Below are 14,729 nucleotides of genomic sequence, written 5' to 3'. Positions count from 1 at the left end.
CAGGCTCCGTGACTACAATAAGTGAATGGGATTTCTGTTTGTGCAGTGCACAGCAGAAGCTGACAAGCAACAGAGCCAACCACTGTGGGAGGGGTGGGGGAGAGAGAAAGAGCACTGAGCTGCAGAGCTGTGGTGCCACAGGGCAGAAGAGACTACAGGAACAGAAAGGGCTGAGACCCAAGGAATCCAATTAGAGCAGAAAAGTGACTAAATACTGCAGTGGGGAGGGGAGGGGGAAAGCATAGATATAAGGAGGGCAGGCAGGAGCTGCTGATCCTGGTATAACTCTACCTGTCTGCCTTGCTGGGGGTTTGTAAGGAGGAGAAACCCCAAAGCATCTCACCACCTCGCAGAGCACCCCTTTACCCCTTTGTGTTGAGCTCTAATGTGCCACCATGTGGTCGCATCTAAGTGTAGGGCAAGGAGATGCTCAGAGGAGCTACAGATGGGATAACCCCTCAGGGTGCCTTGGCTTCATCCCTTGTAGGAAGGCATGGTGCTTGTGAGGCCATAGGGCTGCGTTCCTCCTCACGTTGAGGCTGAGTGCTATTCTCTTGCTGGGAGCTCCTTTTGCTATTTTCTTCCTGCAGCTCTGGAGCCTGGGGTGGAGGTGGACGGATCTTGGCCTCCCTGTTTTTGTTTCCACGGGATTCAGCTTCCTGTGAGGCTTCCTCTCCAGTGGCTTTTGGTCCATCACCCTTTGACTGATGATTCTTCTCTTCCACATCTTCTCTGGGCTCAGCCTGGCTGGCATCACCATCCAACTCAGGGGTAGAAGTCTGCTGAGCCCCTTCCTTCACCCCTGTTGCAGACCTTTCCTGAGTCTCACCCTTCCTAGGCTCCTTGAGCTCCCTTGTATCTTCCTGGGACCTGGAAGGTGGCAGATGCTGCAGTTCGGGCTCCAGGACACTGCTTTCTTTGCATGACCCAGCTGGTGGCTGTGGTGACACGTAGCATTTCCTTACATAGACAGGCTGCTCTGAGTCATTAGACTGCTGGCAGATGATCTCATACGTGGTAGCTTTGGGATCATTCAGGTTCTGGATAACATGGATCAAATACGCAATGGTCTGAGGATCACAGGGCTCAGGGACAGGTCTCCTGGCCTCCAATCCTCTATCCCTTTTTTGGGTCTCATGGCTGATCTCCACATCAGCTTCAGCTTCAGCCACAACATCCTCCCGTGTCCTCTCATACCTAGTAGATTCACCTGGTCTCCTGGCATTCTCTCTTCTCTCCCGTTCCCATGATACACGGCGGATCTCTACATCAGCTTCAGCTTCAGCCACAATGTCCTCTCGTGTCTTCTGGTACCTGGCTGATTCTTGTGGTCTCCTGGTCTCCAATCTTCTCTCTCTTTTTTGGGTCTCACGGCTGATCTCCACATCAACTTCAGCTTCAGCCACAAAGTCCTCCCGTGTCCTCTCATACCTAGCAGTTCCACCTGGTCTCCTGGCATCCTCTCTTCTCTCCCGTTCCCATGATACACGGCGGATCTCTACATCAGTTTCAGCTTCAGCCACAATGTCCTCTCGTGTCTTCTGGTACCTGGCTGATTCTTGTGGTCTCCTGGTCTCCAATCTTCTCTCTCTTTTTTGGGTCTCACGGCTGATCTCCACATCAACTTCAGCTTCAGCCACAATGTCCTCCCGTGTCCTCTCATACCTAGCAGTTCCACCTGGTCTCCTGGCATCCTCTCTTCTCTCCCGTTCCCATGATACACGGCGGATCTCCACATCAGCTTCAGCTTCAGCCACAATGTCCTCTCGTGTCTTCTGGTACCTGGCTGATTCTTGTGGTCTCCTGGTCTCCAATCTTCTCTCTCTTTTTTGGGTCTCACGATGGATCTCTATATCAGCTTCAGCTTCAGCCACAATGTCCTCCTGTGTCCTCTCATACCTAGTAGATTCACCTGGTCTCCTGGCTGCCTCTTCTCTCTTGAGTTCCTGTGTCACACGGCGGATCTCTACATCAGCTTCAGCTTCAGCCACAATATCCTCCCGTGTCCTCTCATACCTAGTAGATTCACCTGGTCTCCTGGCATTCTCTCTCTCCCTTCTTCGTGTTACACGGAGGATCTCCACATCAGCTTCAGCTTCAGCCACAGTGTCCTCCCGTGTCTTCTGGTACCTGGCTGATTCTTGTGGTCTCCTGGCCTCCAATCTTGTCTCCCTTTTTTGGGTCTCACGGCGGATCTCTATATCAGCTTCAGCTTCAGCCACAATGTCCTCCCGTGTCCTCCCACGCCTCACTGATTCACCTGGTCTCCTGGCATCCTCTTCTCTCTCGCGTCCCCGGGATACACGGCGGATCTCTACATCAGCTTCAGCTTCAGCCACAATGTCCTCCCGTGTCCTCAGGTACCTCACAGACTCATGTGGTCTCCTGGTATCCTCTCTCTCCCTTTTTTGGGTTACACGGCGGATCTCCACATCAGCCTCGACATCAGCCACAATGTCCTCCTGTGTACTCTCATACCTGGCAGATTCACCTGGTCTCCTGGTCTGCTCTTCTCTCTTGCGTTCCTGTGTCACACGGCGGATCTCCACATCTCCTTCTATTTCAGCCACAATGTCCTCCTGTGTTCTCCCACGCCTCACTGATTCACCTGGTCTCCTGGCCGCCTCTGCTCTATCGCGTCCCCGGGATACACGGCGGATCTCTACATCAGCTTCAGCTTCAGCCACAATGTCCTCCCGTGTCTTCACGTATCTCACAGACTCACGTGGTCTCCTGGCGTCTTCTCTCTGCAATTCTTGGGTCTCACGATGGATCTCTACATCAGCTTCAGCTTCTGCCACAATGTCCTCTCGTATCCTCTGGTACCTGGCTGATCCTTGTGGTCTCCTGGCCTCCAATCCTGTCTCCCTTCTTTGGGTCACACGGTGGATGTCCACATCAACTTCAGCTTCAGCCACAATGTCCTCCTGTGTCCTCTCATACCTAGTAGATTCACCTGGTCTCCTGGCTGCCTCTTCTCTCTTGAGTTCCTGTGTCACACGGCGGATCTCCACATCAGCTTCAGCTTCAGCCACAATGTCCTCCCGTGTCCTCTCACGTCTCACTGATCCACGGGGTCTCCTGGCATCCTCTTCTCTCTCGCGTCCCCGGGATACACGGCGGATCTCCACATCAGCTTCAGCTTCAGCCACAATGTCCTCTCGTGTCTTCTGGTACCTGACTGATTCTTGTGGTCTCCTGGCCTCCAATACTCTCTCCCTTTTTTGGGTCTCACGGCGGACCTCCACATCAAGTTCAGCTTCAGCTACAATGTCCTCACGTGTTCTCTCATACCTCACAGATTCACCTGGTCTCCTGGCTGCCTCTGCTCTCTCGCGTCCCTGGGATACACGGCGGATCTCTACATCAGCTTCAGATTCAGCTACAATGTCCTCCTGTGTCTTCACGTACCTCACAGACTCACGTGGTCTCCTGGCATCCTCTCTTTGCCCTTCTTGGGTCACGCGATGGATCTCTACATCAGCTTCAGCTTCAGCCACAATGTCCTCCCGTGTCCTCTCATACCTCACGGATTCACCTGGTCTCCTGGCGTCCTCTCTCTCCCTTCTTCGGGTTACACGGCGGATCTCCACGTTTCCTTCTACTTCAGCCACAATGTCCTCCCGTGTCCTCCCACGCCTCACTGATTCACCTGGTCTCCTGGCTGCCTCACCTCTCTCACGTTCCCCTGATACACGGCGGATCTCTACATCAGTTTCAGCGTCAGCCACAATATCCTCTCGTGTCTTAACGTACTTCACAGACTCGCATGGTCTCCTGGCATCCAATCCTCTCTCCATTCTTTCAGTCTCACGGTGGATGTCCACATCAACTTCAGCTTCAGCCACGATGTCCTCCCATGTCCTCTCACGTCTCACTGATTCACCTGGTCTCCTGGCCTCTTCTTCTCTCTTGCGTCCTCGGGATACACGGCGGATCTCTACATCAGCTTCAGCTTCAGTCACAATGTCCTCCTGTGTCCTCTCACGTCTCACAGATTCACCTGGTCTCCTGGCCTCCTCTGCTCTCTCACATTCCCAGGATACACGGCGGATCTCTACATCAGCTTCAGCTTCAGCCACAATATCCTCCCGTGTCCTCTCATACCTCACAGATTCACCTGGTCTCCTGGCATCCCCTCTCTCCCTTCTTCTGGTTACACGGCGGATCTCTACATCAGCTTCAGCTTCAGCCACAATGTCCTCCCGTGTCCTCTCATACCTAGCAGTTTCACCAGGTCTCTTGGCCTGGTCTTGTCTCTTGCATTCCTGGGTCACACGGCGGATCTCCACATCAGCATCAGCTTCAACCACAATGTCCTCCCATGTTCTCTGACGTCTCACTGATTCACTTGGTCTCCTGGCCTCCTCTTCTCTCACGCGCTCCCAGGATGTACGGCGGATCTCTACATCTCCTTCTACTTCAGCCACAATGTCCTCCCGTGTCCTCTCACGTCTCACAGATTCACCTGGTCTCCTGGCCTCCTCTGCTCTCTCACGCTCCCAGGATACATGGCGGATCTCCACATCAGCTTCAGCTTCAGCCACAATGTCTTCTCGTGTCCTCTGGTACCTGGGTGCTTCTTGTGGTCCCTTGGTCTCCAATCTTCTCTCCCTTTTTTGGGTTTCACGGCGGATCTCCACATCAGCTTCAGCTTCAGCCACAATATCCTCCCGTGTCCTCTCATACCTCACAGATTCACCTGGTCTCCTGGCCGCCTCTTCTCTCTTGCATTCCTGGGTGACATGGCGGATCTCTACATCAGCATCAGCTTCAGCCACAATGTCCTCCTGTGTCCTCTCAAACCTCACAGACTCACGTGGTCTTCTGACGTCTTCCCTCTCCCTTTTTCGGGTTACACGGCGGATCTCCACATCAGCTTCAGCTTCAGCCACAATGTCCTCTTCCGTTCTTTCATATGTCATGGATTCACGTGGTCTCCTGTCCTTCTGTGTTTTCCCCTGTTCATAGTAATGTTCCATCTCCCTTGTGTTATTGTATCTGTGGTCTATTACTAGCGGTTCTTGGAGGTATGACTGATGCAGCCTTTCAGAATCCAGGCATTCAGGCTTGCACGGCTGGCGGCTGCTTCTTTCAAGTTCTTTTTGTTCCAACTCACGTAGGTGGTTGCGGCTTCTCTCATCTTTGAGTAATTCAGGCTTTCGTGGTTGATTGCGCCTTCCTCTATCTTCTTCTTCTGGCTCATTTGGCCGACGGTTGCCTCTTGCTTGTGCCACTGCCTCTTGATCTTGTGGTCGATGGTTTCTTTGATCATAAGCTGGTAATGTTGGCTCACGTGGCTGACGGCCACTCCGCCGGTCTGGCAGCAGCTGTGGTTCACAGGAATGGCTGCAGCTCCTCACGTCTGCCAGTTGCTCTCGTTGAGGCTTCTCTTGATTTTGTCTCTCATCTCTCTGTGCTGCCTTCAAGCTGCCGCGCTTGTGGTATTGTAAATCTCCCAGTCTGTCCAGCTCAGGTGGCTGACGTCTTCTGCTGCTTCCTTGGTTGCATGGCTCTTGGCTTTGTTCTTCATATTCCTGAAGGATCGTTTCCCTTGGCCTGCTGCTTTGTCTTGCATCAGCTCTTCTTTCTATGTTACGCTGCTGGCGATGACTTCGTGTTTCCTCTTGTGTCTCAAGATCCTGGACCCTGGTGTCTTGTTGTGGCTCAGGTATGTAGGGGGGATATCGATTGCTCTCATGAGTTTGTGGTTCCTCTTCCTGGAGCTGCTGACGGCTTCCTCTGTTCTTAATTTCAGGCTCTCGGATTGTCTTGCTGCTGGTTATCAGCTTTGTTCTTTGCAGAAGGCATTGTCCCCTCTGCAGGTACCAGTAGCAGGCCTTAGCCACTCTGAATACCAAAAGCAGGAACTCATTAAAATCAATTTCCCCATCCCCATCCCACTCCAGAAACTGCAGGATCTTGTCAATTGTCTGAGGGTCGTGTGGGTTCTGTAGGAAAAACACACAGAGAGAAACAAAAAACAATGGATTTTAGCCTTGCTTCTCCTTGTCAGGAAATTGAAACCCAGTGATCATGACAATCTCTTCTACTTGCATCTCTCTTAGGTTCACTTTTGTAGCTCAGCATCTCCTCCATGGCTGTGTTGTCCATTTTCCTGGTGGTTCCCTGGCTACAGCTAACCATTTGGAGATGCCATATCCCTCCACCAGATCTATTTCTTTGCTATCTTTGAAAGTAAACCATTTTATGGTTCGTTCTCCAGTTTTTTTTTCCCATTTGTTCACAAAAAAGTCTATTGGAAGAGCTTTTTTTCCCTCTGCTCACAAGATTCATCCCCTCTTCAAAAAGTTTTCTGGTCCCTAAACTTCAATTTTGTCCTCCATCTCTGCCTATCACTGCCAGCACTCACCGCTATGGCATCTGCAAATTCCTTCTGGATGAACTCCTTCATCTTCCTTCGGTTGAGTTTGGATTGGTCTCCATCTTCCTTTGCATGTTGGTAAAAGACAGTAATGATGGTGGAAACACTGTCTAAGAAGTGAGACATCTTTCTGCAGATTCAAGCAAGCCTGCAAGAAAAGTAGCAGACGTAAGGATGATTGTTTGGCTGAGCATGGAAGAGAGGGAAGATTGCTGGGGTCAAGCCATGCACATAAATGAGAGTCTGGGTGCCCTGAGCTGTGTGTCCACTCCTCTACCATGGCAAGCTGTGCTTTACCAGGGCACTGGGAAGATATCCAAATGCTTAGGGGTTTTGGTGGGATGGGGAGTGTCCCCTAACTTGTCTGCTGACGTATTGAAATGACGTTTGGTATGGGATGGCAGGATGCCTGCATTTTTGGGTTGTAGGGAGGGGGTTGGGGATGGTGACTCAAGAGATACCCCAAGAACCGGTCCCTGTGGGCTCTACCAGCTCCTTCAGTTTCCAGAACCAACGCAGCTCTTTCTGCTCGGCACTGGGATGCACCAGCTCCTCTGGAGAGGTCAGAGGATGTCTAAGACATCCTGAGAGAGGACCCAGCTGGGGCAGAGGTGGATAGAGCATTCACAGAGTGTTAAACAAGCCCTGTGACCGACAGCAATGCAAATCAATCAACGAATCTCATGTTACAGCACCAGCTCGTTGTCCAACAGATTTTGGCCAAAGAGAATGGTTAGATCACCCAGATCAGAAATATTTATAGAATTTAATGGCAATCTCCCGGGCAGAAAGCAGTGCTCCTGCTTTGAGCTTTGTGTCTGGAAACCTCAAATGCCACCTCCTTGCTCCTTGCAGGATCCCTGCATCGGTGCCAGGATCTCGGCTTGCAGCTGGGGAAGCTTCTCCCTGCCTGTTTGCAGTGTGCACACATGCATGAACACACGCAGGCACTTCTGCATGCAAAACCTTACTATTTCTATGAAAAACCCAACGCTTCTTCAATCTGTTCACCCTGGGCGGGAGACAAGTGCAGACCAAAACGAGGCGCCAGACCTGGCTTCAATCTCTCCTTTTTGTTTGTAGGAAAACTGCCTTTCCACGCAACACACAACAAAGAGCACACAGCTGTCCAAATAGTGTAAAAATAACATTTCATTGAAGATCAAACCCGAAAGACGCCCAGAAAACACTGCAGCAGGAAAATCTTCACCACCCAAGACAGATCCTACAGAAATCATTTATCTTTACCCAGCAAAGCTTGCTTTTCAGAAGGAACGACTTACCCAAGTCACCAACGGGATCGAATGGGATTCCTGTGAAGCCGTGCGGAGTGATCGGAGGACCCGAGCGCTTTTATAGGGTCCTTGGTGGAGGAGCAGAAAGGAGCCACCCTTTGTGGACATTGTCCTGATTCATCTTTGGCCAAACCCAGCTGCACCTTCATGTCCTCAAACGGGTTATTTAACTTATCATCCCATTACCTATCATTTTAGCCCAGAAATAGCAGTTGCCGTGTGGCAATTCAAGCATCTACTGGTTCCGCCTAATCCGGACTGTAAAGTTATTTTATGGGCTGATTGTGTTTCAGATTTAAAAAACATAAAATATCTAGACTGCCTATAAAGTATATATATACATTAATGGGAGGATGCATTTTTTTTTTTTTTAATGAACGTGTATCTCTGTAGGTATGCATTTATGTACGTATAATACATGCACATAAAAATAGCACCAGAGTGAACCTGGGAGGGTGTTGTAAGCAGACATGGGGACCTGCCTACCTCTTTGCAGATCCTTGGGGCTGGGGTCCAGCAGTTTGGCTTTGGGTTTTGCTCATAAAGGAAGGACGAAAGAAGCCCAAAGAACTGCAAAGGTGGTGAAACGTAGGTGGGCAGCAGAGAGATCCCCAAATCCTGCAGGAGATCTCAGCTGGTGTGGTGTTCTTGTAGCATGTGCTGAAATATATATACATATTTTTTATTCCTTGATGACTGCTTATTAAGAAGCATTGTATTATCTGGGTTTTCTGTTGAAACAATAAAAAAAAAGGCCAAACCAACAAAACTTATGTGAACGGTAAAATCTGAAAAGTGGGCTTTTTAACCAGAAAACGCGTATTCAACATGCAACTACTTTCCATTGAGAAAAATGATGATACAACATTTTTTTTATTTTTTTTTTTTAACGTTAACGCTTTTCCGTGAGCGGATTTCATTCCAACTTTTCTTGATCTTTAATTAAAACTAGAAGTGGGAACCTCTCGGCTGGGAGCTCAATTCATGTTGAAGCTTCATCTGGTCGCTCTAGGCAACTTTTGCTGTAATTGCCTCTCCAATCCTTCCCCCCCCTACCATTTTTTTTTTCCCTTTAATATCTTCTAAGTGTAAATGAATTAGAGACCAATGGGTTCCTCTATTCCTCCCAAACTCTCCCTGTGCAGGGAGCATACAAGGAAAGCTTTGGCCATGCCACTTGGGCTCTGTGTTGGAGCTGAGCTACATGACACGACGGAGACATTGCGGGCAGCTTCGGAGAAGGAACTTGCCACACAGCCTTGGCTGAGCTGTTCACCTGTCCCATCTGATGGTAAGAACATACTGGGTGTAGGTGTCTAATTAATTAGTGCTGGTAACACCTTGGGGATACTCATACAAGTGCTCACAGAGGATTGTTACTAACCGTGCTTCATTTTTGAGCTTTTTTTTTTTTTTTTTTTTTCAGGATTAAATTATACTGGTGTAAATTATACCCCACCTGTGGGATAATGATACCCTTGGGAAACTGTAATTTTATGGTAGATTGCAGTTATTATTAAAATTAGAGCATTACAGTGCGGCTGGAGCTTGTACGCAGTGTCCTATAACAGTCTGCAATCCCCGCAGGGGTTGGGGACATTGGGAGGCACCAGGCAGGTTTTGGATGTTAATAGAGGCAGAGGTCCAAAGAAGCAGCATCAAACCATGTTCTCCAAAGGCTTGGGTGTCCCCAGAAGGGGCTCTCAAAAGGGGGGGATTTGGGTTAGTTTTTCAAAGCTGTTACCCAGCAAGGTGGGCTCCATTTTCCACCCTCCATTGAATTCTATATGGATTGCTGTCCTGTGTTCGTATAGGGTGGCCAAGCCTATTTTGGTCATTGAAATCACCCATTGGTCATTGGAGTCATCCATCAGTGGGATCATCCATTGGTCTTTGGGATTGTCTGTTGATCAGGGGGATCATCCGGTGATCATTGGGATTGCCCATTATTTAATAGGATCGTCCATTGATTCTATAATTCAATCTCTTGGGCTCCTTATGGGGCATGTAGAAGACTTTTCTCTTAACACCTCCCAGCCTTGCAGTTGTCTTAAACAGGTCCTTGTGTCTATGGGGTAATTTTCACTCTGTTGTAATGTTCCCCTTAAAATGAACCAACCTCCCAGCTTCAAATACAACACTCCAAAAGTAGAATGATTTAGAATAGAGTGTCTAATTATCACTACTATCATTAACAGGGTTTGTGGGGGGTCGTTTGTTCACTGCTAAAGGCTGTGGCTGATGGACTGAGGAATCTGGTGATGGAAGAACTAAACCAGGGCCAATAAGTAGCAAAGAGCTGTTCAGCAGTCCTCAACTGAGAGCTCTTTAAAGTGGGTCGGGGTCTGCTTTCACCATCGTGTTTTATCATCAGAAGAGCAGAGCGATGCGTTTTGCACCCAGCGCATTTAACTGCGACATCAGCACTTAATAGACCAAATCATTTGCAAAACGTATCTTTCCGGTGATGGTTTTGAAATGCTGCTTTTTTTGGTTCTGATTCAGCACACAGTAAATTGTGAAATTCCGGTGTGTCCCTGAGCAGTGACGCTCTGTTTCCCGGTGAGGTCTCTGTGCTCTGCTTGTCACAGGCCACAGAGCAGGAGGTGCGGGTGCATTTATCATCCGCTGATTTGGCTGATAGGTCTCCAGCAAAAGATAATATGGGGAAAAACAGGCTGAGCATCACCTCCCTGCGGGATGCGGAATCCTGGTGGTCCGGCACATCCAAACCCATAATAACCCCCCTGATTTCAAGTGGGCTGCTCTCACCCACAATCACCCACATCCCTACGTGCACATCCGGAGCCGGTACCCGAAATTCCCGAGGCTGAAGCCAGGTCCACGTGTGCATGAATTGCGTGTCAGCTTTTTGCATCCAGCCTTGTTACTGGGACCGTGCGTACGTGAATAATGGGGATTAATATACCTCCACTCCTCTTGGAGCACTCAGTAGCTAATAGGGATATTCATTTTTCATATTCTGTTCCACATCTCCCCTCCCCCCCTTTTATTTAATGTTTAATAAGTGAGGATAAATAAGACAAATCCCTCCCACTGAGCATTCAGAGCTCCTGATTCTTTTTACAGCAGACAAGCACGGTGCCTGGAGCAGATGCATGCTCAGAGGTCATCAGGCCATTGCATCAATCCCAACATCCACCCTCTCTGAAGACATTGGATGTCACATCCCTGCCTGAAGGGACCCATCGATTCACCTTTGGCTGCCTGCCCCCAGGACACAGCACCCTGGGACCACATGGCCCTGTATCACTCATGGGATGGACACTGAGATCCTTTGTGCTAGCTAAGAATGGTGCAGCAATACACCAGGACACTGTGCTGATTTGCAGTCAGTTTTATTGTGTTGCTTATACAGGCAGAGGCAGCCTAATAAAGGATAAGAGAGAAGGTCTCAAGCCAGGAATAGTTCAGTACAAACTAGTACAAACCTTGCTAACACCAATAGCCACAGTCGCACAGGGCTCACTGCAGCTCTTACTTCCTTGGAGGCCGTTGAGGCTGCAGGTCCTTCTCCTCTGCCACGTGTTTTTCTTTGCCATGAGCCCCATGCTGCTGTTTTCCTGGGACACGTTCAGCCTCAGCCACTCTGCCTTCTCGCACCCTCACTGTGAGGTCAGGTTGGTGAGCTGGGTCATGCCGGGTCCCTGAGGGCTGGGGATCTGGGTGAGGGCTCGTGCCCCTCACTGGAGTGGGCAGCTCTTGGGTCTCTTCGGGGCTGGGGTCCTTGGTTTTGTCTGTGGTTCTCCCTGGTGTCGTGATGGGAGAAGTGTGGCTCTGCTCGGCTGGCTCCAGCTCTTGCCTGTGGTGGTGGTTCTGTCCCAGCTCTGGTGTCTCGGTCACTTTGTCCTGGTGGAGTTTGGGGTCATGTTTTGGTGTTTTTTCAGCTTCTGGGGTATTTCTGTCCTTCTCTGGAGTCTCAGTGACCACATTCTCACATCTTTTCGGATCCTCTTCTGGTGCCTTGGCCCCGTCATCCTGATGAGTGTCCTGGATGTCCTTTGGAATCTCGCTCTTTTTCTGCTGGGTGCCTTGGTTGTTCTTTGGTGTCTCAACCTCTTGGATTTGTTGAGTATCCTGAACCTTTGGTGTCTCACTCTTCTCAATCTTTTCAGTGTCCTGGTTCTTTGGTGTCTCACCATCCTGTTTCTGTTGGGTGTCTTGGTGGTTCTCTTGTTCTTCACCCTCCTGGTGATGTTGGGGTGTCCCACTCTCTTGCACCTGCTCGCTCACCCCCTGCTCCAGGACCTGTTTGTGGTGCTGTTCCCCATCTGCCTCCTCCTGTACCGCCAGCTCCTGATCATCTTCTGGCTCCAGGTACTGCTGGAATTGCCTGTGACAAGCCTTGGCCACACGGAAAACCAGGCTGAGGAACTCACCAAAGTCAACCTTGCCACTGCTGTCCTCATCCAGGAAGAGCAACACCTTCTCAACAGTTCTGGGATCCCGAGCATCCTGCAAGGAAACAACATCAGCAAGACCCAAGAACCCTTTGCAGGACTTCTCTGGGATCAATCACTCCAACAGGAACCCATCCCCATGTGCCCTCCCCATATCTTGTGTTGCTGGATCCTCACCATGATCACATCCTCAAACTCCTGCTCGATGAGCTGCCGCAGCTCCCCCCTGCTCAGCGTGCTGCAGTCGCCATCACTCCTGGCATAGGTGTAGAAGGTAGTGATGATGCCATTGATGTTCTCCTGGAGCTGGGCCATCTCCCCACAGAATTGAGGCAGCCTGCTAGAAAGATACCAAAAGACAAAAAGGGTCTTTTGCTTGGTTTTGGGGTATGCCCCTCTTGTATAGCGCAGCTGGATAGGAAGATGAGCCAGAAGGACTTCAATAAAACCAAATGGAGTGTCTTTTCCTTTAGGAGAGCTAAAGAGAATGCTCAGGGTCCCGAGCTTCCACTTTCCTGCAGGGTCTGTCCGGGCTTACCTGGGTGAGAAGAGCACAGTGCGCAGCCAACCTGCTCCAAGCAGCCTTATATACAGCAGCATCGTGAAGGGATACAGCGTCAGCAGGGCGCCGCATCCTCGCCCAATGACAGTCATCCCCCCTGTCTTCATTTGTCTCTTGTTCATTAACTTCTGCTCCGGTGCTTTACTCTATAGTGAAGAGATGATCCTTCCTAAGCTCACCCCACCTGTGGACGCATTTCAGAGGAATTAAGCAGAAAAGGTTATTTTTAGTGCTGTGGGATTTAGCCAAAGGTGATGCCCAAGCAACACCCAGAAGTCTTTAGTGAACGTGTTTGGTGAGCGACACAAGTGACTGACACGGGAGGAGGCAGCCTGGGAGTGACCATATGGGGATGAAGAGAAAACAGAACAAAGACATAAAGATAAGCCATGCCCAGATCCAAGCGACCCCTTCCCCAAACTCCCACTTTTGGTAGGGAGGCATCAGGCGAAGAAATCCTTTCCAACAGTGCCACCAAGTGGCACGCAGAGGGGGACCGAGGGGTGGCATGAGCTGCGGTCACTCCTGCACAGCATAGGGAAACCGAGGCACTGCATGAGGAGGGGACAACCCCACTGTGTCCCTTGTCCTGCTGGACTTGGAAACCCACACAGCTTGTAACGTACGCTGGGTTTTGGGGTACAGAAAACTACAGAGTTTTGTGCAAGAAAAAGAACTTGCAGGAAAAAATGCCTGGCATGGGGAGGGGTTAATGGGAACCAGTGGTAAATCCCCATGGTTGTGATGGGATAAGTGGGGGGAGCCAAGGAACCCCACACATAGTGAGTGCTGCTGCAAGGCAGGAGACTTTGGTAACCCAAACTGAACAGAGAAAACTTGAAGCATAGATTCTGCTTTAACTCCTCTCCATTAATCTATCGACCCACCTGTTGTATTCCATGAAGACTCCTCTTCAGCTGGGGCCCATTTGCTTCTCATTATGATGCAGTGGGGGTGGAGGGCAGTTTCTAGGGGCATTAGAGAGGCAGAAATACAAGGGATGTTCTCACTGCTGCTATTTTTTGGCACCAGGACCACGTGCAGGGCACTTTTCCTGCAGATAACCATAGATGATAAAAGGTTTATGCTGCTCAGGGTTTCACACATGCTTTACAAAGCAGAAAGGTTGGCAGGTCAGGTGGTAGGTGAGTAACGAAACCACCTGAAAATATTAAGAGACCTTTAGGGCTGCTCCCCTCGTTAGAAGCTCCCCCAGTACTCTGTGACCCTCAAGGCACTGTAGTGCTGATAGGGGGGGGGAAGGGGAACAGTGCAGCACTGGTTGTAGGATGGGATTTTGCTTTAACATGACTCCTTCCCCTGTGATGCCACCTGTGCTCATGAGAAGAGCAAATATTGTGGAAGGTTGTCCTGGAAGCAGCCGCAGGGCAGCCAATCCAAGCAAGCATTGAGCAGGGTCTGCTTGGGCAGGGCATGAGGTGTGGCAGAGCAGCGGGTCTGCAGTTTGCTCACCGTAACCATCCCAAATCATTGTGGTCTATTTACCAAAGGAGCTCCATCTTCTGAGCTCACTGGTAGGAAATGTGCTGGGCACTGGGCAAACCCGCTTCTCTGGTAGGTGCTGTGTGTTCAGGCTTAGGCTGATGGAAGCATCTGTGCTCTGTTGCTTCCTTTAAAGACCTGGGCCTCCTAATTTTTTCCACGTCCACCCAGTCTGCCTTTCTTTGTCTCCTGGGCACAAAGGAGCCTCTGTGCATGCCAGAGTGTGTGCTCATCCCTAGCTGGGATGGGGGGGTGATCCGGTGTGCTTGTTTGGAGTGTGATTCATGTCCGACGTGCAGCAAAACAAAGGAAAGGTGTGGAAAATGCAAGTGTAGAACGTTGCACAAGAGGCTTAAAAGAATTTAGCGGCTTTGATTGACGTGGGTCTGCAATGTAGGCCAGGCTTAAACGTCTCCCGCTGTATTTTAATGGGCAGGACCTAAACTTGGAGTGAACCAAACTCACCCGCTGTTGTGTCTGTTGAAAAAGGAGCCTTAGGAAACTTTAGAGAGCCCTTGAGGAGTGTTGGGATGGAGGGGATGCAGGGGCAGTGCTGTACCTGG

General features: G+C 50.1%; 2 protein-coding genes across 2 annotated transcripts; both read right to left on the bottom strand.

The window, feature by feature from the left end:
* Positions 1 to 458: 458 nt before the first annotated feature.
* On the bottom strand, positions 459 to 6,511 carry TCHH (trichohyalin). The gene is made up of 2 exons (XM_072358337.1): positions 6,374 to 6,511; positions 459 to 5,951 (listed from the first exon to the last, which is right to left on the bottom strand). The coding sequence occupies exons 1-2, from the start codon at positions 6,509 to 6,511 to the stop codon at positions 459 to 461; spliced, it is 5,631 nt and encodes a 1,876-aa protein (XP_072214438.1).
* A 4,667-nt stretch (positions 6,512 to 11,178) lies between these two features.
* Positions 11,179 to 13,628, bottom strand: LOC140263541 (uncharacterized). The gene is made up of 4 exons (XM_072358483.1): positions 13,551 to 13,628; positions 12,640 to 12,847; positions 12,279 to 12,441; positions 11,179 to 12,156 (listed from the first exon to the last, which is right to left on the bottom strand). Exons 2-4 carry the CDS (start codon positions 12,783 to 12,785, stop codon positions 11,179 to 11,181), a joined length of 1,287 nt encoding a protein of 428 aa, XP_072214584.1. The 5' UTR covers positions 12,786 to 12,847; positions 13,551 to 13,628.
* Positions 13,629 to 14,729: the final 1,101 nt, after the last annotated feature.

Source organism: Excalfactoria chinensis, chromosome 31, assembly GCF_039878825.1.
Source record: "Excalfactoria chinensis isolate bCotChi1 chromosome 31, bCotChi1.hap2, whole genome shotgun sequence".
In the NCBI taxonomy this organism is placed as follows: domain Eukaryota; kingdom Metazoa; phylum Chordata; class Aves; order Galliformes; family Phasianidae; genus Excalfactoria; species Excalfactoria chinensis.
Note: the sequence above shows the minus strand (reverse complement) of the source record. Positions and strands in the feature narration are given on the sequence as shown.